Genomic DNA, 26,862 nt, shown 5'->3' with positions numbered 1-26,862 from the left:
ATTGGGACTGAAAAGATGACACAAAATGTTAATTAAAATAAGTTTATTAACATGCAACATCTCGAGTTAGACCAATGAGTGTTTTAAAAGTATAAGCTTTAACAAGAACTACAAATTTTACAATCAAGAGTTTTCATTGGAATATGAAATTTTCATTTGAAAAAACCAAATTTTCTATCTAAAATGTAATACTCAATGTTGATTTAGTAAATGGTAAAAAACGGAAAATGCAGAACGTTTCAGATCAAAAATAATTCCGATTCGGATAATGATTTCAATGATAATCTTAATGTGGGAAACCTGAACTTAAACGTAAGAGATTAATTTCAAGTGTTTTGCATATGAACTCTTGACAGACTGGGAAAAACAATTACTCGTGCTTTTCCAGCATCAAAGTCAACTGAAAACATTGTGATATCTGGATGTCCATCATCGAGTTGAGCTGAAATTTTCTTTTCGCTTGAAAACCGAAGAAGCTGGTCTTAATAAACCAATTTTTGGTCGATTTATATTTTTAAAATTATGAATCAACTTTTACCAAAAGTAAAATTTTTTATTTTAAGATCGAAACCCAAACCTAAAGTTAACGAGTAGATTGTTTCTGGATTTAAATCAATGCAAGACTTAATATTTTTCCAACGATTCAGGATTATTTGATGAGAGAAAAAACAATGTAACTTTTCGTAACTTTCACGATTTCTTGATCATTGAACTTCCATGTCAGACATTGAAATTTGCAGTCGATTTGTTCATTTTTAAATTTGCATTTTCTCACAAAAGGCTGTGTTTAAGAAAAGATGAAAAGATTTTGCAGATCAACTTGAATCAATTTGTTTCTTTGCTCAGTAATAATGCAAAATGAGCCGTTGATAGGCATGAAACTGAAAGCCCAAAGTTAACCATTTAAAGCAATCAATTGAACAATTTAACTCTAATAATATATCATTTGTTAAGCAATCAACAGCTTTAACCAGATTTAGTGGTCAGTGAGTAAACATGTCTGTGCCAAAAGTAATGTAATTTATTACCTTTGTTGAAGTGAAAAAGAAATGGGTAAACAAAAGTTGCATGGAAAAGTTGTAGCAACTCATTAATCTTAATTTCAATTGAACATGAAGATGCATATAATATAAAAATAATTGGCACCCAGAATAACTATCAAGATAAATATATTATCAATCTTATCAATATGATGATGGTTATGATGTTAATAAGCGCAAAACTGAAATAACCATTTATCATCATAAGTAATAATAATAACTAATAATTCTTTGGGCAACATTTCCTGTTTCCTTTCAATCTCCTAGATAAATACATAATAATAATAAAAAGCGTTTCTGTTTCATGTTGTTATATTTTTTGTACCATTGCTTTCCCTGGATCCATCTTTAAGACTTAATTGTGTATGAATCACATAAACACAAAATTACGAGGCTGTTTGGATTGGAAGACTTAGGAAGAGCCAGAGAGAAGAAATAATGATGATAATAATGTTCCATTTAAAAAGGCACCAAATATTGAGATTTATGAGTTTCTTTTCATTCCTTCCTTTCCTTCAAGATTATTCAAATTTGCCAGTTCCAACCTCAATTTGTCTAACACCATTTTTAAGGTTATGGCAGCTTGTACAATTTACAGGCATCTTTGTTGGACCCATCCTTTAACTTGGCTAATCTTGTGTCCATGTTGCTGTTTGTTGTGCCAATGTTTAAGTTAATCAATAATGATTAACATTAATCAATTAGTCAATGGCCAAAAATGAATAATTACCATTGAAATGGAATCACACTTTTAACGATTCGAGCAAAAAAAGCTGTTTCCAGGTTTCAATTTAAATTGATGATTTGTAGAGTTGATCGGCAACATAACCATAATCATCATCATTATTGCCATTATTAATTGTTTTACATTACGCTGATTACTTTAAATAGTAATATGTTTGATTAAAATGTAATAATTAACTTTTTTTCTTTGCCTGACAACTTAAAGTTGATTTTTTTTACACTGGTTGGCATATTTTTAATTATTGCATTAAACAATAATTTATATTGATTCATGATGATGAGGGTGACGGTGATTATCATGGTAATCATTTGCATACAAATAAAATTGTTTTCACTGTTATGCTTTTGATTAATTTTGATGTTGATAATTATCACTTTTCATCTGAACAGGGCTTGTCATCAACTTTGAATCGCTAATCGTTAGTTGACTATTAGTTAAACTGGCTAAATGACTTTTTCTGTTCTCCATGTTTCTGTTGTGATCAAGATAAGATTAAAAATTATTCACAATCCAATGAATCATATTGAATGGTTTACCAACCATTGATAGGGAAAACGTTGTTGCCGTTGTAGTTTAATCATTATCATTTCCATTATCGTTATTTTTGTCTGGAAAAATCAGTGTTAAGAGGGGCGAGGTTGGAACACTTTTTGACTTTGCACTTTTCTTTCCTTTCCATCCTTCAAGTCATAAGTTTTACTCTATGGGTTAGAGTTCAAGGTGCTTGGTAAAAATGTTTATACTGGTGATGATCATGATTATTTTTTATGGTGATGATGATGACAAACAGTAACAGCAAGCCAGATGAAAGAGTAGCTAAATTAAAAAGTTATGACAACCCAAAAGTAGATGACTTATTAAGGTATCAGGTAATTGTTTCTAGCTCCTGTGTAATTAGAGGCTTTAAACGATACAATGAATTAACGAAGCGCTGAGTAATTGTAACCAAAAGAAATGACTGGTTATAACTTGAAAATGAACAGCATATAATGAAATGGTGAGTGATAAATTTACCAAGTCATGGTAGCTTTCCTCTTTGCTTCTGTATTAAGAGAGAGCAGAAAAAAGAAAAAAAATGAGAAAAAAATTATCAAGTCAAGCTGAAAATGTAATTAAAAAAATGTTACCCTTAAAGTGAAACTAGAAAGTGATAAACTGACATAATGACGAGAGGATCAGAAGTCCTAGTGATTATTTATTTCTAACAACATCCGGTAACCTGAAAGGCGAAACAGAGAGAAGAAAAAATAATAAATAAAATGATAAAAAAATGTATGAATTAAGGAGCGGGAAGATTATTATGATGATGCAGATGATGGTGAGGAGGAGGAAAAGGGAAGAAGAGAAAGGATTTTCACGGATAATCAAAATGAGTTTACTCATGGTAAAAGGCAATGAAAAACAAGTCAAAATAATCATTAATCAACAGCAAAATTTATGGAATCCAGAGAAACTCTTTTCTTCTCTCGTCTGCTTTTTTCTTCCATTCTCTCTGGGCTTTCCATTCTTTCTTTTTTCACTTAAGCCTTCTCTTTACCCTGCAAAAGAGAGAGAAAGGGGTAAAAGGTTAATGAGGTAGTTAACACTTGATGAGCAGGGTAGAAGCCGGTGTAACATATAATTGCATTCAAGATTGATGAAAGAGTTGAGGAGATGGTAAAGAGAGATTGCATGTCAAATTAACAGCAGCTTGATATGTTTAAACAAAATTAAAAGATCATGATAATGATTAAAATGGACGAAGAATCTGTTAATAGCGAAATGACCAAGAGGTAGGGAGAGAAGGACAGAGAAAAAGAGATAAATGAAAAAAAAAATGTTTGGTAAAAATGGTTGACTTTGTTAATGATCACTTCAAGTGATTCACTTGAGCTCAAGTCTCATGACGATGGCGAATATAACGAGAACCGAAATAGAAACTCAAAGATAATGGCTGTAAACACGAACTGTTAATGAGGAATTAACAAATTGGATAGAGAAAAATAAACAATCAAAGGAAATTAAATTAAAAACAAGACATTTTCCAGTCATGATGTATTCAGCTGATTTTGTTGTACCCGTTACCATGGTTACATGTACATAAGCCGTCGTCAGGTTCTTCTCCCTTCTTGTTGCTAGTCTTGCATCAAGTGTTTTATGCCTTTCTTTTGAAACATACTTTTGTTTTTGTTGTTTCTTGTTGCAACTATTTTTGTTTAATCGTGTATAATCAATATTCAGTTTTACTACATTTGTGTTTAATTGACAGTCAATCAGATACGGGTTACTTGTCGGTGTCAATTTAAATTTGTTGGTATTGAGTTAATCAACATCACCATCAACACAACCAACGTCAACACTTTGCCCATTCAAACAAGAAAACAAGTTTTTCTCTTCTCTCTTTTTTCCCTTTCTTTTGGATCTTTTTCAAAAATATTTAGGTAGCCATTTTAACCTCATTTTCGGGTTTTCTCAACCTACATTTTTTCCTATTACCTCTCAACTAATCGTTGATTTTGTTAATTTTTCTTCTCCTCTGGTTATTTGTTTTTACCAGTTTTTTAACCAGAAACTTGTGGCAATCTACCTCTCATCACAAACATGGAAGGAATCGTTATTGGTGCAATCATTGTCGGTGTTTTACTCATTGTTGGCGGTCTTGTTTGCTGTATCTTGAAGTGTATTTGGGATATAGCTTGTTGCACTTGTAAATGCATAACCTGTGGTCAATGTGGTGATTAGAAGACTTGGAGATCTATCTTTGTTAACATTTGATCGCTTGTTTTATTTTTTAATTAATCTTTTATCTTTTTCCTTCAAAGCTTGTTTGGTAAGCTTTTCAAGCCCAAAAATATCATGTCCACCTATTCAAAAGAAACCAAAACAATCAGTGATTCACAAACCAAAGGATAATCATCATACTCCAAAATTTTACCTCATTTGCAATGATATGTAATTTCATCTTTTAATTTCTAGAATTATTTTTAACTTTACCATTTTTTCGACTTTTACAGTCCTTAAAAGACTTGGAATGATTATTTCCTTTGAATCAATGATTTTTACCTTTGCAAACCTTTTTACACTCTTTTAACATGTCATGCACAATTCCTTTTTACGCAATTGTCCTCTACTTTCCTACTATACACAAATAACATCGAGTTCCGATCCGAAATGCCAAAAATGGAAAAAGTTCCTTGGTCATCGATGCCTTAAGACTTTTAATATTATTACCAATAAACAAGAAATGCCTTATTAATAAATAAACAAAAATGACTCAGAGTTTCCTTTCATTAATCAAGATTGCCTAGAAAAAACAAAGAAAAAATAGGGTTAGAACGAAAATAGAAATAAAAAGCAATAAAAAGTCACGGCTTTTATGCCTATTGTAAAGATAAATTGATTGCTTACCTAATAAGAAATCACAATCCAGCCGAAGAGTAAACGATCAATTTGATTAGCAATTTGTAAAATAAATAAACTTGCCTCGGAACTAATCAAATCATTAACTAATAAAGTGTTCTTCCAATGATTAAACAATCTAGATTAAACATGAGTTGAAGGTTGAGCAAGTCTAACACACAAACGGCAAAACCAAGCAGTCAGTAATTGAGCATAATTACAGTTGATATAATAATTCAATGTCATCCATAGTTAGTGAAATTGTATAAATTTCAATACATATACATGAAAATAACGTTAACAGCTAAAAACAAAATTAAAGTTACATGAATTCAGCGAAAAAACGAAACATGAAAAACAGAATAATAAAGCAAAAAAAAAATTATCCTTCAACTGTTAGTCTAACAGCTTCCAAGGTAACCAACAAGCAACTCTATTAAAATTTAAAATAGTCAATAGATGGCGTTGACCAAAAAAACCAACAAGAAAAGTGAAAAATCGTGAAAATTTAAATACCAATTAAGTATTGAATGAAAGTTAAATTAAAGGTAAAACAACTGAAAGATAAATGATGATTAAATATGTCTAGATGAGCAAAGATGAACATTGGCACTCCCTGTCATCCTTTTGAAAACGATTTGATTTATTGGGCAAAGATTAACATAATATTAAATGTTAAACCTCTTTTTGAAGCAATAAATTTCAAGTTTAATAATAAACTTTACATTGAAAAGTTGGCTTGTTAATTTTACTCTCTGATTGTATCAAAAGTAAACATCATCATTATAATCATTATAATCATCATCGCCATCAACAGGCCTTCATTCAACTTTAATAATGTTTAATCATTAAATTTAAAGAGGAACCAACAAGATTGGGGAAGCAAATTGCGAATTGAAATTAGGCTGACAGTGAAAGTTAATATTTGAACGTGTTTAAACATGATTTTTGCCAATCTCTTGAATGATCTGGAAAACAAGGTTCAATAATGTAAAATAGTATGAAATTAATTGATGGCGAAAGTTGATTATTTATTAGTTAACGCAATGGTTCAAGTTGAAACGCTAATGAATTGTAAACCTTGAGTTGATGGAAACAAGATTAGACTTACATTGTAAATGAATGGTGTGTTTTGAATCAGTTTCAATCTACTTCAACCTAACAGTTTAAGAATCTTGTTTTATGCAAATAAGCACAAGGTTAATGGTATTGCTAATGATGAGTGAAAAGTACTCGAGATAATTAAAGTTGAAACTCGATAATCAATAATCGATTGACAAAATAAGGTTCCGTTCATTTCAACCAATTTTGTCAATCTTTGTCAAACTTGTTGACAGGTTTCACTTCAAGTTTAACCGATCTTGATCATTGGGTTGTTTTGCATTATTATTGTGACAAGAAAAATTGATATTAAAAAGGATTCTTTTGACTCTTCAAATCTTTGTCATATTACAGTTAATCCACATTGAAAAGGGTCTTAATAATGAAAAATAACCATCAAAACCGAAAAATGAAATTCTTAGTTTTTGTCATTGGGATTCCTGTCAGAATGAAACTAAAGCTTTGCTTAAAAAGATCTTTAATTGTTAATACTCAGTTTTGATGACTAGAAAATCGGACTTGAAATTTCTCGATAACTTTGGCTTGCTTGATGATAAGGATTAGGATATTTGTTTTCATCGTTACTTTGATAAACTGTAAAACAAATGTAACAGATGTGCTGTTAATGTGCAGCAATTTAATTGCTTTGATGAAAAGGTTGATTTGATGTTAATGTTCACTTATGCTTATCCTGACAAAGCTTGAGTCCAAGTTTAACTCCAAGGATTTGTTGGATTAAATTTTATCGACTAAATCATCGGATTATTTTGCATTATTATTGTGACAACAAATTGGTTAAATGCGTCACACTGCTAATTGTATTGAGTAAAGGTGATTCCATCTCAATATCACCTTTTCAATCACAAGGAATCTGTTCAAAACAAATGTTTGTCTCAAACCAAAGACGTCAATAAAAGCTGTTGATTGTAAATTCACAAACTCGCAATTAACCAAACTACTCTAATTAACGAAGATGTTAAATGAAATGCTTTGTTTCCTATGACTGAAGTGTGATGGTAATGATAAAGATATCACAAGTTTACAGTTCAAGTTGACTGGGAAAGTATGCCTTGTTGAGGCCCAACCTCAACCTAAAGAGCCTCACCTTTCAGCATTAACTTTATCTTCCCTTTGCACGTTACTCGGAATAAATTGTCATTGAATCTTGTCATTCATCTTCTAAGAAATTGTAACAACAGCAAACTAAATCATTTTTTTCTCTCTTTCATACAATTAGACAATTATCATCACCATCAAAGTGAAATTGTCATCTTTGATAATTCAAGTTGACAGAAATGTTTGACAACGGCAACAGATCAAGAAAAAGATGGCGATAAAAATCTTTTCAAAGGTTAACCATTTGCATTAAATTTTCCAGTCATGATAATGTGACACTTTAAAATCGCCATCCCAGGTATAATTATGATGATGAATGTAATGATATGTTTTCATCCTGAGGTTATTCAGACAAATCTTTAAAATTAAACGTTTCCCGAAAAGGCAACATTAACTTATACAATTGGAAAGAAGAAGAGGAAAACATTTTTTCTTTGAATTGAAACAAAATGTTTTAATTTATACCTTTGATTCCCTCCTCTCTTCAGGTAACCCAAGACCGTGAAGGTGTCACCATAAATACGCAAAGATAGAGACAATCATCATTTTACCTTTGTCACATGAGAGAAACTTTTCTTTTCCATCTTAATCATCTTTTTGTCCAACTGTCCAAGTTGCTTACTATTAAAAGTAAACCCTTTTCTGGTCCACTGTTAACACTGTAAATGGAAACATGATCCAAGTTGATCAAGTAAACAAGCAATTTGAGGTTAAATAAATTGCAATTAAAATTAAAAGAAAAGCAAATGGAACCGGTTTCGGGATAAATTGCGCTTTTCGGGCAAAAGAAACATTTCCCTTGAACAATTTAAAGCAAACCATTTTGAATGCTTAAAGGCATTCAAACCTTTTTGCCTGTTAACAAAGTTTTAATTGTGTTGTAAGAAATAGCAACTCAACTGATTGATGGGATCATTTGTCATCACCTTTAACAAAATTGTATATTATTCAACTGTTGAAAGGGTAAAGGAAAAGGTAAATGTAAATGGTTTATAATAAGTACAATCAATTGAAATTCATCTTACATCAATTATTGGAACCATTAGAAGAAGAAAAGGAAAGAAAAAGAAGAAAATGTTTCAAATCGATTTAGATGGTAAATGGTCACATTACCTGTGCCCATTAAAGGTGTGTTTATCAACCAGTGTTAATCCGTTGAAAAGAAATGAGCGTCAATTTGTTACGTTTCCGGTAACGACTATTATTATCACAGGTAAGGTCAAATTGAGCCTCGAGTAAACAAGAAAAGTGTTTGTCAAATGAGATCAAAAGGAAAGGATAATTTTATTTTTGCATAAAAAAAGGCGACATTTTAAATGGTCTTCAATGGACAGTACAATGGGGTGACAACAATGGGTACACACTTTTAGTCGTCACAAAACTATTCAATTGTAATTTAAAGCCATTTCAAGAAAAGCAATTTGTATCTCTTGCGCTTCTCTTAACACTTGCTCAGCGCTTAGTGGCACTATTAAAGCAATTGTTGTTTGAAAATTTGTTTCGGTTCATTGAATGAGATGACAATTTGAGAAAATTTGATTTAGAGATTCGTCGAAATGGCAATTCACAACATTTGCATTGGCACATTGAACGCGTCAATGTTGTTGAAGCTGATGCAAGTTGCTCTTCAAGTGGAAAGTCAAACGAAAGTAAATATTATTTTTTCAGATTCAAACCAATAACACTTTGCTTTCAAGTGAATTTAAACCCTTTTAATCCTTTTTCTGGTCAAACCCAAAGAAAAGTTTTCCAATTTCGATCTTCTTTTTACTTTTCTTTTCTTTTCAATTTGTTCAGAATCTTCATTCAGCATCTTCATTGTGGCATAATTTAACCAACTCGCCAAGTAGAAATGTTTAAACTCGCACAAAATCTGAGTAAAAATGAAACTCTTCATTACCCTCAACACAGTTGTTGATGACAATATAATTACATTGTTGTTGTTTTCCGCATCAAATGATTAGAAAATGAAAATTTGCTCAATTTTTTTTCTGGTGAAACATTGAATACTCAACAGACTAATGGCTGATCATTAAGATGATGATGAGAGTAAAAGAAAAGCCAAAAATGGAAACTAAGTTTCACAACTTTAATGCCATTGTGAGCATATTTTAACACTAGTTTAGGAAAAAAAAATTGAACCAAAAAATGGATAGAAAGATGAAAATCTTGAAACAACTTTTTTCTCTTCTCCTCCGTTTCTTCATCTTGTTATATTTTCCCTGTTTTTTTTCTTGGTGTATTAACAGTCTAACTGCAGGATGCTGAGCATTTACTTGCAGATAAATTTATCATAAATCATTGTAGCAATAAATTTGGAACATCATTTATCAAAGAGTTTACCATTAATCTTATTAAAAATACAGTTGAAGAGGAAAAGAGAGAAAAGAAATTTATCCAAGAAGAAGAATGAATTGGGTGAAAAAAGCGAAGAAAACGTCGAAAGTTGAGATAAGAATTTTAGCAACCAGAACTTGTCCTTGTATAAATGATGATTATTTTCTCGATTCAGATTTTCTTCATGTTGTTCATCTCTTTTTTACTCTCTCCTTATTTAGCATCTTTTATCCATTGTTTGTTTCATTTCAAATCAACTGGATAATACGATAAAGTGGTAAAGATGAAAAATGGTGACAAACTTTTCATTTACTCAACCAATGATGATGATAATGTTATTGTTACCTTGATAAAGAGCACAAGATAAATTGAATAATTCACCATTTCTTTCATGATAATCAATTCTTGTCATCATTAATCTAACTTAACTTTACAATCAAATGAAAAGTTGATGAATAATGAAGAAAGTTATCAAATGTAAAACTGTCACAAAGGGTTCCAAATGTTGAACAAAAAAAAACTTTTCTTTTCTCTCTGAATTTCTGTTCAAGTTCAAGGTAATGACAGGTAACAATTTTGACTTTTCAATTTTGCAACTTTTCAGATTTTCTGACAATTGATTTTCTTCTTTTATCAAAATTTATTGATTTATTGAAACTGTTCAAGAGTTTCATTATTTCATCATGAATAATGGCCATTGGATAATGGATGGGAAACGACAAGAGAGCAAAACATTGTAACTTTATTATCATTATTACTGAAGATGCTGAGACTGGGAATGATTTATGGATGAAAGATGAATGAAGGCAACGACAAGAAATGGTTATTAATTTTCTTTCGAACGTTAATTCCAATGCGAAATTCACTATTTCATGGAGAATTTTTTCTTTTCTTTTATCCACTTTTTTAAGAAGAAAAATTGCTTTGAATTTTGAGCCATTCTGATTGACTTCTGAACAATGCCTAGAATAATCTTGAATTTTGTCCAAAAGTCGAACCAGTTTTGTTTTCATTTTTAATCTTGTTCATTTCGAGTAAAAGTTTAGTCACTTTCAACATTTTTGTTGGCATAAATTATCAGTTTATGAGAATATTGAAAATGTTGAAAATGATAATGTTGGGTGAAAAGGTTATTCATCATGAAGGTCCTGGAAAGAAAAGTTAATCATCTGGATAAATGTACCAAAACGTATTTTACCTTCATTTTTTTCTCTTTTTTTTCTCTCTCTCAAGTTTCGAAGTTGCAGTTGAAAATTATTCATTGCCTCTGTTGTACAGTTTACATGAGATTGTCTGTGTTAAAGAGATAGCACTAAACTGTTCCAGATGAGGAGCAAGAAATGATGAGGTTGAAGGTAGTGAGTGGTGAAAGAGAAATATATTTGATGATAAAGAACATTTCATCATTGTCAGGATAATCCTCATGGGTGTTGATTCATCATCAATCTTGGCTCTTTTGCATCTTATTCAGGTTTCCTTGTTTTTTGAGCAACAATTTCTCAATTTCACTCTTGCCTCTTCAGGCCAACTCAAACTAGTCTAACAATAATTTTCACAAAACACTCAACACAATTTGCAAGAAAAGAACAAGAGAGAAAAAAAATTGCATGAAGAAGAAGAAGAAAAAAAAGTAGGAACCAAATTAAGGAAATAATGATGATATTCTGCATAAAGAAGATGATAGAAGAAAAAACTGCAAATTCAGTTCCATGTGGACCCAAAAAGAGTGATGATGTTGATGGCAAGCTTATCCAAGGTACTAGTAAAGAGTACATCATTGGACTGGTTAAAGTGAATAATGAAGAGAAACCTGTAAAGTTGAGTTTAGCTGTTTCCAGTTTCATGATTTATTTCCTTTCTAAGCTCAGCTTTCCTATTTTGACCGATAATTGAACTCCAATCCATTGGTTAAATTGGGATAATTCAAGTTTAAATAGTTGCTTGTTCAACACTCCCAAGTTTGCTAAACTTGATAAACCCAAAGTTAATTTTTTTACTCTTTTTTTCATTCCTCTCTTTAGACACAAGATGAATTGCCTTTTTTTAGTGTGAAATTCAAGACAATCTCAATTTATATTCTCATGGAAACATTCATCAATTATCAGATGTTACATTCAGATTTGATTCCAAGTGACATCAACATTGAACATGTAAAGTAACACGAGATTAAACATTTAAACCCATTCCATGTCATGAACCACCGATAATAACTCAAATTAATAGTCATTTTTTCGAAATTTTTTTCTTCTTTTCACTGATTGAACATTCAACCCAAATATGTTTATCATTGAATAATGTGAATCTAGTTTCTTCTTAAAGTCAAACAAAACTACTTTTCATCATGTTTATCATTCTCATCACTTTACCTTCCCTGTGTCTAGCAACATATTTCATTCACTTTTCAAGCGAACTAGACTGACCGAGTATTTATCTTTTTTTGGACACACTTTTTCACAGGAAAAGTATAAAGCAAAAAGTCCATTGAAGGATGAAAAATGTTTTTACTAACAAAGTCAACAAGACTAAACATTATTCACTTGATGTGTTAAGATTGATGCTCAAGCTGAAGCTTAACCTTTAACCATTTATAGCACAACTAATCACTGAATCTTTTGCCTTGAAATCTAATAGCTTTGACAGACACCAAAATATATTGTACATTTTAAGAGCAAAGACTGAGAGAAGAAAAAGAAATAAATTTTTCTTTATTTACTGTTTACTTTTCAATGGAGTGATGCACTGTGATGATGGCAATGATAATGTCGTTGATGATGATGAACATGAGATGAGGCTGATAATGGCAATTGAATGAGACAAAGTTTCAAAATTGAAGCCAATTTATCAAGTCTTTTGACCCCTCAAGGCTTGACGATAACTTGTCTTGACGTTACTTAATTTGTACTCCCAGTTTTACTTTACAATCTTTTTTTACGACTTTTCTTTCTTCTTCATCACCATCAGACTTGTTTTAACGATCAAGTAAACTATTGATTTATTAGTTAGTTAAGAGTGCACCAAAAGTCAATTGGAAAGACACAAAATTAACAATTTCGCCTTTTTTATTATTATCATTATCATTATTATCATCATCATTTCAAGGCAAGTGTAACCATTTAATTTCCAAGTAATAACAAGTAAACAGCTAAACAAGAGCATGGAAACACATTAACTGAACAAAACAAAAGTAATTTTGCAAACTTTTATTTCATTTACAATCAACTATTAATGTTACAAAGTTATACTTTTTTCTTGCTGTCTGTTTCCTACAAAACTGTTTCAAATTATTGCTATTTTTTTATTTATCAGCATTTGTCAGCATCCAACAAGAAAAGCTTTAAAAAGCTGATAAAATGTTTGATATAAAAAGTTTAATGCAAGCTATCAACAGCAGTTAATCACAACGAACACACACTTTTTATTATTTTTCCCTGTTATTGGGTAATTTTTGGGTTTCCTTTTTTCACTCCCTTCAAGATTTATGAATATTTTGTTTGAAAACAAATATTGTTTCATCAAGTTAATGTTGCATTGCTAGACTTAACTGCACTTCCAGGTGCTGACTCTAAGGCATCACTTTCTAGCAGTAAATTCATCATCGATTCATATGAATTTAGTGATTTGTGATTTGTAATTTAATGTCGAATAAATTCGTTTATCTAATTGAACAGTGAACATTGAGCATAACAATAAGTACAGTAATTTTAACTGATTGCTGTGAGAAGTTACGATAAATAATCACATGAAAATTCCCAATTAATGATAATGTAAAATATGATGAATAATAAAATAAAAATATAATAACTTATTTCATTGTTTCGTTTCACACTTTATAAGAAGCATAAAACATAAACTTTATGCAAAATATTGATAAACAGCTCAAAAGAACAATCAAAATAAATGTTTCGACTGAATAATATAAAATCAAATAGTCCATTTGGCTCAAAATGCTTAAAATGTAGAGGATTTCTCTATTCACTATGTTCTTGTTCGTTTAGATATTTTACTATCAAACTTACAGATAGATTCCATCTTCTGAATAATGCAGTTTGGTGATCAAGCTACGATTGCTTCCCGTATGTCAATAAAAAGAGTTACCACAAAAAATCGAAGATTCAATTGTTTCTTTTGTTCTAAACCAAAAGAGGCCAGTTATTCAAAAACTTGAGCAGTTCAATCATTTCGTACTAATCGATGAGCATCGGAATAGTAAACGTCCTAAAGAAACTTGATCAGCTCATTCCACGAGAAAAAGTAGCAAGAAGCAGAAATATTGAGGAACTTCCACAGAAATGCAATTCTAAAAGCCATTTTTCTCTGTTTCTAATTTCTCTTCTAATTTTCGATTCCCATCAAACTGCATACCAGAAGCATTGCAATCGAAATTGTTCTGATCGATTTATTTCATGCATTACAGAATGCATGGGCTGTAAATCCATTGACATATTACTTCGCATTTTACTTTTAAAACGCATTTCCTTCAATTAAATGCTCATTTCTTGTTGTTTATGTCCAAAGGTTTATGAATAAAGAGACATTTCTTATTGTTTCTCATTCAATTGACATTTATGCCAATTTTAAATTCATTTATTCCAAACAATTTGACTATAAAATTTTGTGTCACTCAACATTCAATCAAAGTGTCGGCAAATTGCAAATTGAAAACCTAAAACTGATTAAATTGAAATCAAAGGTTGGCGAATAATGGGCAAAAATGTTGAAAAACAAAATGAAGTTATTCAACTGGCGACTGCAACCATTGAATCAGTTGACAGAATACATTATGAATGATGTCTTTATTCAGATACAAGTTGACATTGCTAATACAGTTATTCATATCATTTTCAACTATAGATTTGCTTGTGAACCTTTATTGAGGTTAACAAAACAAAAGGTAAAACAGAGCCAAAAAACCTCCCACTCTTTGCTTCGCTACAATGAGATTCATGTACGTGTTCAAATTTACCGTTAATTTTATTGGTAATAATAATGATGGTAATGATGATAATATTATTAACATTATTAATATCAAAATTCTTTGTTTTCTTTTTCTGTTCAGTTCACTGTTCACTTTGATATTAACATTTTTATTTGGCCAGTTTGGAGCAACCAAATTGATACTATTCAGTTGATATCACGCTAGACTAGTTACCTGTGTTTTAGCCCGAATCTTCATTATTCTTTATCATCATGAATAATATCATTTGCCTGACACCCTACCTGAATAGGAACAAATCAACTCACACCAACTGTTCTAATATGTATTATATTGGTACTTTTACTTCATTAATTAACATGGAAACTCTAAAAGAATAGATGAGATGAAAAAGATTGGAAACAAAAGGAGACCAGAATAAATGATGATAATGATGATGATGATCATGTTTATTATCATTATTAACATGATCATCAACTAACTTTCTTGTTCCTCTTGTCGCCCTTCAATCCAATAGATGAGAAAATATTATGTGTTGAGAATCTAATATCATTTTGTATTTTATTTTGTTTCATGAATATTATTATGTATTTTAGATAACATAATGGACAAAACAGTGATCATCATTACATCATTATTATGCACAAATACGTGATCAATTGTACAATCAACGTTATTTCATTCATTAATATGGAAATAAACTTTCTTTCAAACTGTTCTTTGATTTTTCTGTTCAATTTTGCAGATGTTGCAGTTCTTGCAATTGTTTGACAACAATTCGATTCGTTTAAATTGAAATTTAGAAGGTTTTAGCTCAGATCATTGCTTTGCTTTTATTCTTCTACAAGTCTATCTTTCCATTCGACGCAAATTCAGATCGACATAATGATATATTTATACATACAGACTGCTTTGCAATGTTAATTGGACAAGATACAATACTAACTCTTTAGCGCTAATTCAATGGCAGAAAGGTGGCTTTTATTATAATAATTGCATTTAAAACCCAAACTGGATGCTGAGAAAAGTCGTTGAATAATGACATAAACTGATTAGTTAGAACGCAAGAATTGGACAGCAATGTTAAAACCTCATTAGCTTCTTTCAACTCGTCGTCTAGTCTTCTCGTTAGCTTCCATGCAGATGGTTTTAAGATCAATATTCTCAAGCAAAAATCTCTGTTTAAAGTTAGTTTAAACGCAGTATTAATGCAACCATTGCTGGTCAACTTGTCTGTTATAATGACTTAATTTCTCAAATCAATTCTTGTCATTTGAGGTGAATGATGTGGTTGATGCAACGTAAAATTTCTGGAGTAAATCAAGCTTATTATGCTTTGAGAGAGGTTTTAAGGTAACATTTAGTTTCTATTTCATTTTGATTCCGTTTTTAGTTTGGAAGTTTCGATGCAAATGGATTGCTGCAGAATCACTTAGGAATGATTGGGGCAGGATTTGCTTTTGATATAGTCTTAACAAATTGAACACTTCAACAGATACATATAGAGCTAGTTCAATCCTTCTGACTCGCGTAAAACTTATTGATGCAGAAACAAACTCGAGTTGCTTACCAAAACGAATGCTGCTTCGAAGTATCAACCTAGATCAACCAATAAGTAATTAGAGGCGTGAAAAAATTCATAATTAGCAACAATACAATCAGTTTTACGAAGAGATGCTCCAGAAACTGAGACCATAAGAACTCTCTTTGCAAACCAATTTTACAGGATTTCTTTTCATTAAAGTTAAAGGAATTCTGTCTAATTAACGTTACATGTACTTTGTTGTTATTGCATATGCAATATTTTCATTTCAAAATACGATCAGACAAACTGCGAATCAATATCCTTGTTGATTCACTTCCTTCGTTTATTCCCAAGTTTATTCGTTCCGTGTCTTCGTCCAAAAGTTTCTGAAAAGTTGCTACAGACTATTAAGCGCATTTTCGCAGGTTATTTGATTGGAATCGATTGGCCCGCAGTTTATGAGTTATTAGCTGGATGGCTATTCAACTCATAATAATTTTGGTCAAATCTGATTCGTGTGAGGTTGTTTCAAGTTGAATTGACAGTTTAAAGTTGCTTGTTGAACAGAAAATGGGAATCAAGTTGAAGTAAAGTTGATTAAGAGATGATAATTGATGAATGAAGCATTCCTCCGCAGTTTTATGTGTTGAGAATCTAATATCATTTTGTATTTTATTTTGTTTCATGGATATTATTATGTATTTTAGATAACATAATGAACAAAACAGTGATCATCATTACATCATTATTATGCACAAATACGTGATCAATTGTACAATCAACGTTATTTCATTCATTAATATTGAAATGAATATGCTTTCTTTTCAAACTATTATTCTGTTCATTGATTTTTCTGCTCAATTTCGCAGTTATAACAGTTAATGCAATTGTTTGTAAGCAATTAGATCTGTCACAATTGAGATTTAGAAGGTTTTAGCTCAGATAGCTGATGACTTTGCTCTTGAGTTACTGCAAGAAAATCCATTTTTGGATTCGAAGTGAATACAAATCGACATAGCTTATTCGTGTAACGATAAATGAAAACATAAAGGTTGCTTTGCAATATGTATGGAACTTAGATACATATTAACTCTTTAGCTAAGTGATAATAAACTTGATTTAATAGCAGCGCGATGGTTTTTAGTTACATTTCAAACTCAAACTGAATACTTTTTAGTCTTTCCTTAATTTCGCTATAAATTACACAAACCTTCCATAAAACATGTAAAAGTTATTAAATGATGACATAAACTAATTGGTTAAAACGAAAGAATTGAAAGGCGATGCTGAAAACCTCGCCAGCTTCCAGTCAATGCAGATGGTTTCAAGACCGAAAATATTCTCTACAAGACTTTCTGTTTTAATTTAAAGTTTAAATGATTGATGTTTATGAATGCAACCATTGCTGGTCAACTAGTCTCTTAAAATTACTTAATTTATCGATTCTTGTCATATGAGGGAAATGATTTGGTTGTTGCAACGTAAAATTTCTGGAATAATATGACCAGAAAATACAATACAAATGTAAAAATAATACTTTGAGACAGGTTTTTAGGTAACATTTAGTTGATGTCGTTTTGCAGTTTCGATGCAAATGGCTTGCTTAAGATGCAACTAAGGCAACCACTGCAGGTCAACTAGCATGTTTTCATTAATTAATTTCTCAAATCAATTAGTCAATTCATTAATTACCTAGTATTCTTGTCAATATGAAGGTTAATGATAAGTTTGATGCAACGTGAAATTTCTAAAGTAAAATAACCAGAAAATGCTATGCGAGAGATTTTTAGGTAACATTTGGTTTCAATTGCAACAATTTGATGTTAGTTTTGCAGTTTCGATGCAAATGGATTGCTGCAGAATCACTTAGGAATGATTGGGGTAGGATTACTTGGTTGATATAGTCTTAACAAATTGAACACTTCAACAGATACATATAGAGCTAGTTCAATCTTTCGACTCGTTATAAGACTTATTGATGCAGAAACAAACTCGAGTTGCTTACTAAAACGAATGCTGCTTCGAAGTATCAACCAACAAATAAGCAATTAGCAGCAATACAATCAGTTTTAAGGAAATGAGACCATAAGCCCTTTTCGCAAGTCAATTGCAATCAATCAACACAGAATATCTTTCACAAATTAAAGTCATGTCATTGTGTGTTACATGCATTTTCTGGTGTTATTGCATCTGGAATATGCTTCATGCAAAATACGATTAGACAAACGGCAAATCAACATTCTCGATACTTCAATTATTTCGTGTTAATTGTCTTTAATGCTCTCTTATTCAGTCATTACGACTGTTAATTGTTGCTGGCGTTTAATTCTGAATATGATAAACAGAACTAAACTGTAAGCAACTTTCTTCGTTCAATAAGTTTCTTATAACTAGTTAGCATCTGCAAGATTGCTACACTAACTTAACGAATTATTATTAGCATTACTAGTATTCATTTCCTTTGATGCTTTGCAAACAATTTCATGATTTGCAAATACTTAAAGACATGAAATACATGAAATAAAGACATCATTTCGATACACTGACACGGGATGCATAGAGTCAGGTTTGTCCACTGAGCTGCCATTCAACTCAGAATAATTATATCAAATCTGGCTCGGGCGTTTCATATGAGCGTCTCACAAGTTGAATTGACGGATGAAAGTTGATTGTTGGACAGAAAATGGAAATCGAGTTGAAGTGCAAGTTGATTGAGAGATGATAATTGATGAATAAAGGATTCCTCTGCAATATTAGCAATTGGATAAATGTTAATGAAAAGAAAGCTTTTTCATAAATTAAATGAAACAATGCAAAATGCTCCAATAAATGCAACACAAAAATATTAAACTATTCAAGACACGGATAAAGAAGTGAAGTTTCATGAAAACCCAAAGCCCATACCTAATTACAGTTAACATATTCCATGTCATTGATGGATTGTTATGTCAACCTTTTTTATTCATCATCATTATCATCTTCATCTCTTCAACTTCAACTCTTCCTGCAAACTCTTAATTTTATTGCTTTTCATCCAATTTCAGTTCAACTGTGTGAGTCGATGCCCAAGTGTGATAATAATAAATGTGACTATTAAAATTATCAAGAAAAACAACAAAAGAAGAGAGAAAAAAACACAAAATTCTGTCGTTCCATTTTCACCCTAATATTCTGTCTCCATGAGCATTACTATTATTATTGCATTTTTTTCTTGTTGTTGTTGCTCTTTTGATTGTTATAATAATAGTAAACATTATTCCGATGATCATCTTCTTTTTATTATTACCATTGTTGTTATTAAATGAAACTGAGGTTACAATCGCATTAGTAATACTGGAAGAGCAAAAAGTGAATTAAAAAAGCACAATTTGAAAAAAAAGAAATGAAAATTTACTTCTTTTGATGAACAAAATTACGCTAAATTAAACTTGAATGAAGTTGAAATTTTACTCAACTTTTTCTTTTCTTGAGTAGAGAGAAAAAAATTTACCAGAAAAGTGATTCTTTTTACTTGGGATTCACTTAACACTTGGTTTATTACTGCTACCATTAATGTTGTTATTATCAACTATTATGTTGGCAAGATCATCATCATCATGTGAAAAATGTTTATTACACTGAACCACTTGGAATTAAGACACTTTTTTACCAGATTTTTTCTTCTCTCTTTTTTTATCTGCTCGTTCAAGGGATCAACAATAAAGTTAACAATGAAAATTGAGTAAAACAATGAGACGATAATTTTGTCTTTCCTCTGGAACTTTTGTTTTGAAGAAAAGGTTGCAATTAATCGCAATTTTCAACCCAAAATCCGTTGAATCAGTCATCGATGGGCATTTATACAAATCAGGTTGGAAATTGCATTGATTTTAAATGCCTACAAATCGCTCTTTCCAATTTCCGACTTTGGATTCAGATTAATACTGAAAATTTTGCAATTATTATAATAAAACTTGAAGGTAATATCTTAGAGACTTGAGGAATCGGTCAGAAAAAGACTGGGAACAACTGTTCAAAATTAAAAGTTAGTTAAACTTTTCATAACTAATTCAAATTAGTTTATTCTCATTTCACCTTGCTACAGTAGTTAAGATACCGATAATGCAAACGGAAATTACTCGAAAAGCAGAGCGATTACAAAAATTTATACTGTGTATGCTTGATACACAACTGTATAAAAGGAGTTACAACGAATTTAATTTTGCAAAAAAAGGTTTGGAAAAACAAATCTTGAAAATTAATATGATTGAAACAGAGAATGGTAAAATATAAGGTTTTGAGGCGTTTATGTGAACCAGGTATTGTGCTGGTATTGGGAGTTTCAATTGAATTAAAACCAATAATGATTCATCTGAGTCCGTTTAACATTATCTAACTTCTTTTCTCGAGGTTCGGGTGAGTGTTAGGTGAGTTTCCTGTTTAATGTTACCGAATATCATTTTGCCTTCTTGTTATTTGGTTATTCTCTTTTTGCTGAGATAAAATAATTCTTAGTTTTTTCATTTTTTATTTCTCAAATGCTTTCAGTTACTTTACTGAACCCACATCACCATCTATTAGCAGCAATGAAAACCTAACTACATTGAAGATTCAATTGATTGAACCTTTTATTGAAATACAATTTCATTTGATTCAACTATTTGTTTCGTTTACAATAGTTAATATAAGATATTTTTGTTTTATGCAAAATTATTTATTTATTGTATTTACTGTTACATTAATAAACTGAATTCAGTCATTCATTGCTTATTGCAAAAACAAAGCAATCGCATGGACTTCAAAGATCAATACAATTTTGAGTTTACATTAGACAATTGCATCGAAACCGTGATTACCAATGTGATGAGCACAAGCTCTTGACATTTTGTGCATTAATTTTTGCAATTCAAATTTATCATCTTGTAATTCAATAATGTTGGCCAAAGCATACATGTAATTGAGTGCGTATGAATGGACGCCAAGATTGATGCAACTTGAATGGAACTTCTTGGCCACTAAAGAGTATGCTTTATGGTTGAAAAGGCTTAAATGTTTTGACAAAACATCGTTAGCATTTGAACAGAATCCAGCTCTGCAAAGTTCATTGATAACATTTCTAATTGCTCTGTCATAGAATCGTCTTCCTTCAACAATGGTTGATAGTTTAGATCTAACTTGATCAACTTCATTGTCTTTGGCCATCTTCAATCGACGACGCCAATAGTGTAAAGGAGCATCTCGTCTGCTGACAAGTCCATTTACTTTTGGTTCATGTAATCTTGAGGCTTGACTTGATTTAGAATCGCCTTCAAACTCGCCAATTACCTCGTTTGCTATATCCTTAGCACCATATTGTTGTGGAGTTGATCCTTCTACTTTTTTAACGAGGTCTTCATACTGAGTTTCAAGTGTTTCTTTAGTCGGGTCATGATGTTCAGTATCCTTGAACCAAGCATATGAAAATTGATCACTAAGACAGAAAGGGAAATTTGGTTCATCACAAAAACTTTCGTATGTTGGCTCATCTGGTTTAGCCGATGATACTCCGTATACGTTAATATTGGGAGACAAAATGTTTTCAAACATTGAACCAGAATTGCAGGTTACCAAGTAGAAAGTGAGTTTACCATACAATTGGTGTTGATGCATATATGTTATGGTTTTATTGAGATCATCTGAAGTCAATACTGATTCTGGAAAGCATATTATTCCAGTATCCCCATGATCGTTGAAGTAGACTAGTACATGATCTTCTGGTCCTGCTGTTAGTACTTTTTTGCCCTTCTTGGCAAGTTCCTTGTCTCCTTTCAGAATTTTCATGAAATTTTCTGGATTAACCTCATCGCCAGTATAGTCTTTAGCACATCCAGCATACACATCAGTACCATTGGGTTCATTGAAAATTTTACCAGGGACAGGATTTTCAGGGTTATTGGCAATATCATCAGGCATCATATGAATTATATTTTCAGCAGGAACACCACGACTCCTAAGAATATGATAAGCATGGCATGTGTTTGCTTGAAGTAGATAATTTTCGATTCCACCTGCAGCAGCAACTATAACGGCATGAATTTTGGAACCATCTTTTGGTAATTGATTGAGAAAGGTTCGAGTAGAACCCAAAGTTACACAAAAGGTAAGAAGCACAAGACTCAACGTTAACTTCATTTTATTTTGACGTGTTTCAGTTTCAACCAAGTTTCAATTAATAGTTCCATTCTCATCTTGTGATCATTTTATAAGCATTTTTCATCCATCACTATCATTGTTATTATTAATAATACTAATGTATTGTAATAATTGACATTTTGAAAGATTTTTATCATTATCAATATGAATTAATTAAACAATTCCATTGAGTTGATATGAGGTATCCCATATCAACGAGATAATGTTGTTTGATTGATTTAAACAGTAAAAGTGGAAAAATTAAGCCAAAATTGTTCTGACCATAATTGATGCATGAAGACTTTTCAATTTGATCAAAAAGATTGAAACATTTCTTTGTTTATCAGTTACAATTTTGTTTTTCATTTTTTCACTTTTGCTGTTTGAATATTTTAATCAACAGATATCGTCGATATGTGATGAATGCATGTTCAGGCATCAACCATTCCGATACACAGAATAATAGTTCCAATGAACTGGTGGTTATTGTGCTCTGAGTTGGTTAGACATAATTTCCTTATTTCTTATGTGACATTTAAAATGTGAAAACAAGTGCACGATTCGTGAACTTGTTGTTCACATTGACATCAAGTGTTCAACATAATTTTTATTTATTAATTGCTACTAATGTAGTCAATTTTTCCAATAATTGCCTAAATGATTAGATTATTGTAAACTCTTTGTATTGTTATCAAGTTATCAAGCTGAATTTAAATTATTACATGCTATCAAGTTGACAACAATAATTATCGAAATGTATAATGATGGCATCATTGTATGACACGTTATTACAGAATTATAAACATTTTTGAACAATCATTTTTTCGATAAAAATTCAATTATTTCAGAGCTCAATAAGCAATATTCAGCATTCAATAATCTTGCTTTGCGTTAACGCTATCACGTTTAATCATCAAAATTAACTGTCATAACAATGAACCTCACATCTCACTTAGCAATAACCATGTTTAATTCACTGGTGTTAAGCTCCGAATGCAATTTTGTGTTTATCAAACACGTTAAAACTTTTTTGTTTGTTTGATGTTTACTAGTCTAAGCTTTACTAGTCATACTGTGGCTTACATCGATAAATGAAACACCTAATAAACAACCATATCTAAATACAAGATTGATTACATGAATGAAGCCAATTCAAATTTTTCTTATGTTAAGATTAGAATGAATTCAACCTTCCAGACTATTGCATCAGTCATGTCTGATTTTCATATTCATATTCTCTTTTATACCAACACAATGTCAAAGGTGTCAGTACCTTGACTATCTATCTTCAACTCTATTTCAATTTGGCCAATCATTAGTGTTGAAGGATGCTTGGTTATTGGCACTAAGATTGTCAAAGATAACATTCTAGCTTATCTTGAATCTGAACTTGGTATGGATTTGACTGGCATTGCAGTTTATATCTCAAAACTCTAATTTATTCTCTTTGCACAATTGATCAACATCTAAACCACTATGTTCCTCGAATATGTATTGTTTAACTCTCTTTTAATGGTTCGTTTCGTATTTGTCTACTAATTATCTACATTTTGTATTTCAAATGTGCGCAATTAAGCTTCGTTTTCACGTGCACTTCACGTGGCAGCGCCATTCATCAGACAGAATTCAGCTCTAATCCTTGCTTTGATGGTTATTTCATTTTTTCCATGAGGATTCAAGCAGCGGGCAACTGAACAACTGTTTCTGAAGCCTCCTAGTCTTTTTGGCATTTGTAACACGATTTCTTCTACTGCAGGCTTCCTATCTCCGTTGGTAATTGGCGAATCACTTGATAGTAGAGTTAGTAAATCAACAGAAGATTAATAATGGCAATTTATATATTATTTAATCATTGATACTCACTTATTTTAATTGCTTCTTAGCTAGCTGCGAGTTAAACACAGTGAAGTCTAGAGATATGTATTTTTATTGGTGCTGGTATCATGCCTTTTGGTGGCTTAATTTTTTCCATATTTGCTAAAACTGAGCTCGTATCATGAGATGTCGCTCATTCACAATAGATTGATAGTCTGGATAACAATCTGGATGTGAAGCAAAGGCCAAGGCCGAACAAGATTAATGTTCGTCTTGTTTTCAACTGAAAACCTGCGATAAATTAATCTTTGAATGTTACACTGGCATGTGTGAAAGTATTTACGCAATGAATGGGGCAAAAGTCCCTTGTATGATATTTTACGATGCATTTCTGGAATGATAAAACTTTTCACAAAGATTTTATTGATACTTGACAATGTGCCTAAAGTAGGTACCCTCACTGACGATCCATCTGATGAAGAAGATGGTAAAATATTCAAAAATAATAATATTGAGAGGCACTCTTTATTCCCTAGGATTTTTGGATTCTCTTGCTGAACTTTATGACAGCTAAATGTTGAAAAAACTGGAAAATAAGACATTGTTTATGTGCGATAAAAAGTCGTTTTTTATTGTTAATTCAAGATTTGCTTTCCAATTAGCGATAATAGGGAATGGATGGTGCAGCTACAATTGAACATTAACGCAAAGATTACTTTCAAGTTTTTCATTGCAAATAAACTCTAACAAAATGCTAGAAGAAACTCAATGATTACAAATTTTCACAAATCCATTACCGTTGACTTGATCTGATTGAAGCAGATCTATCAAGAGGAAGCTTGATACCTTTTCTGAAGATTGATTTAAGAATGAAGGGTAAAATAAAGCACAATGCTAGTTGACCAAAAGATACAGCTGCTGTGTAATAAATGAAAATTGCGGGCATTGAGTCCATGAATCTGCTGACGATCCAAGGGTGGATTGATTCCCCAACAGCCGCTGTGATGAAAATGACCGAAGCATATTTGTTGGTAATATTTATGTATCTCTGCAAAAGACCGAGTGACGCTGAGAATGTTGGCGAGAATCCAATACCAAGAAGAGCAATGGATATCCATGCTATGGTTTGATTATAAGCTCCACTTATACACATCAAAACAACGGCTGTCATCATGATACAATAATTGAAGTACATCATGTAACGCTCTTTTATACAGTTTGTAGCTGCGATAAAGAATAGTCGATAAAATGTAAAAAGACTCCAGAACATTGCGACCATATTAGCACCATCTTGTTTGCTCATCTTGAGATCCGAGATGACGACAAATGAAGGAGCCAAGGAACCTAATTTAAGATATCAGAGTATATCGAAATACTAGAGTTAGTCTGTTAGGAAAAAACTGAATGAATCAAACTACAGTTTGCTACATTCTTATGTACAACATACCGATTAAAACTTCCACGCCAAATGTTACATTAGCTGTCAATGCCAAAGTAGTCAAACAGACAACTATTTTCCAAGTTGGATGGTTAACGTCAGATTTTACATCAATCGATTGTATATCTTTCTCCGAGGATCTTTCCTTGAAATAAAATACTAAGAAACCAATTGATGCAAAAATCAGGAGAACGCCGATAATAATGAAGGGATATTGAACCATAACATCATCTGGCGTGTAATCACCAAGAAAGGCATCACTTTGAGTTTCATTTCCTTCGTTTTGAACCAATGGTAATAAAAATGGTTTGATCACTAATGGAGTTAGTAGTGCTCCTAGACCAAAGGAACCATGCAATATTTGAACATAATTAGTCGCCTTATCTCCCCAAATAGCAAGGGTATAAGTATTTGTATCTATTCATGAAAAAAGTTAAATTACGAAAAAGTTAACGGAAAAATTGAGACTAACGAAACTGCATTAAAATCAGGATACTTACAAATATCGAAGATTCCTTGCGAGATTCCAGATAAAAGTAGACAAGCATAGACGCCTTCAAATTGTCTGAACCATGGAGCCAAGGCAATGAATATTCCAGCCGTGAAATTGGTTAAAAATAGCACCATATCAGGACCAACAAATCTATCAGCAAAACCAGCTTCATGATTCGTAAATAAAGGAACAAGAAAAATGTTTAATTGTTAGTGGTAAAGAATAGCCACAGAAAAGTTTTGCAGGGAAACCAAACCACCAGGGATTGTTGACATGCTACGAAATAATGATGTGATACTTACAAAACACTGCACCAATAAGATAACCAATCGATCGACTTGGAACCAGGCCGGATACTTCCTTGAATTCTGCATTCAGGCTGATTGATAAATCAAGTAATGATGAACCTAAAAGGTTACAGCAACCACCCAAACCGAAAAATGAAACATAACAGAAAAATGTTTTGATGAGCTTCGCTCGATTTTTCTTCAAGTATTCAGACGGATTCATTTTCGGATAAACAGCGCGAAGATTGTATTAAGAATAATGCTGGTAATTGGATTACCTTTCCTTTTATACAATTGTTAAAGTCGTTTATCGCTCATAAAATTAGCATTTTACGAGTTAATTTTACAGCGTTTCGCCAATGATTATCATTGCTAGTCTTTTTGGAGCAGAAGAAAGCACCAAAAGCTAGAGGACACAAGTTGACAAAGGGTTGCATGCTTAGAAAAGTTTGTACATTAGCAATTTTCAATTGATAATTTCTTGACTAGATTTAATTGTCAAAT

The 26,862-nt window shown here is 31.5% G+C and overlaps 1 protein-coding gene, 1 long non-coding RNA gene and 1 pseudogene across 2 annotated transcripts; all 3 read right to left on the bottom strand.

Annotated features, from left to right (window-relative positions):
* Positions 1-1,003: 1,003 nt before the first annotated feature.
* LOC107367752 (uncharacterized) lies at positions 1,004-5,540 on the bottom strand. Its single transcript, XR_016198457.1, has 6 exons — positions 5,173-5,540; positions 3,165-5,068; positions 2,913-3,004; positions 2,800-2,827; positions 2,326-2,716; positions 1,004-2,257 (listed from the first exon to the last, which is right to left on the bottom strand). It is a non-coding gene; the product is annotated as an uncharacterized LOC107367752 (long non-coding RNA).
* Positions 5,541-20,981: 15,441 nt separating this feature from the next.
* LOC107370432 (legumain pseudogene) lies at positions 20,982-22,325 on the bottom strand (annotated as a pseudogene).
* Positions 22,326-24,744: 2,419 nt separating this feature from the next.
* On the bottom strand, positions 24,745-26,610 carry LOC107359787 (solute carrier family 60 member 2-like). The gene is made up of 4 exons (XM_015926358.3): positions 26,374-26,610; positions 26,079-26,237; positions 25,588-25,995; positions 24,745-25,484 (listed from the first exon to the last, which is right to left on the bottom strand). Exons 1-4 carry the CDS (start codon positions 26,579-26,581, stop codon positions 24,934-24,936), a joined length of 1,326 nt encoding a protein of 441 aa, XP_015781844.2. The 5' UTR covers positions 26,582-26,610; the 3' UTR covers positions 24,745-24,933.
* Positions 26,611-26,862: the final 252 nt, after the last annotated feature.

The sequence above is a fragment of the Tetranychus urticae genome, chromosome 2 (assembly GCF_039701765.1).
Source record: "Tetranychus urticae isolate SD_2017Ah chromosome 2, NJAU_TeUrti_SD_1.0, whole genome shotgun sequence".
In the NCBI taxonomy this organism is placed as follows: domain Eukaryota; kingdom Metazoa; phylum Arthropoda; class Arachnida; order Trombidiformes; family Tetranychidae; genus Tetranychus; species Tetranychus urticae.
The sequence above is the reverse complement of the archived record's forward strand: the minus strand, read 5'-3'. Positions and strand labels throughout refer to the sequence as shown.

Excerpts from the sequence above, each read along its gene's own strand:
- LOC107359787 (XM_015926358.3), bottom strand. The coding sequence starts at position 26,581 with ATGAATCCGTCTGAATACTTGAAGAAAAATCGAGCGAAGCTCATCAAA. Across the intron at positions 25,996-26,078 it reads GCAAGGAATCTTCGATATTT|ATACAAATACTTATACCCTT; the intron begins GTAAGTATCCTG and ends TTTCATGAATAG. Across the intron at positions 25,485-25,587 it reads TGGCGTGGAAGTTTTAATCG|GTTCCTTGGCTCCTTCATTT; the intron begins GTATGTTGTACA and ends ATCTTAAATTAG.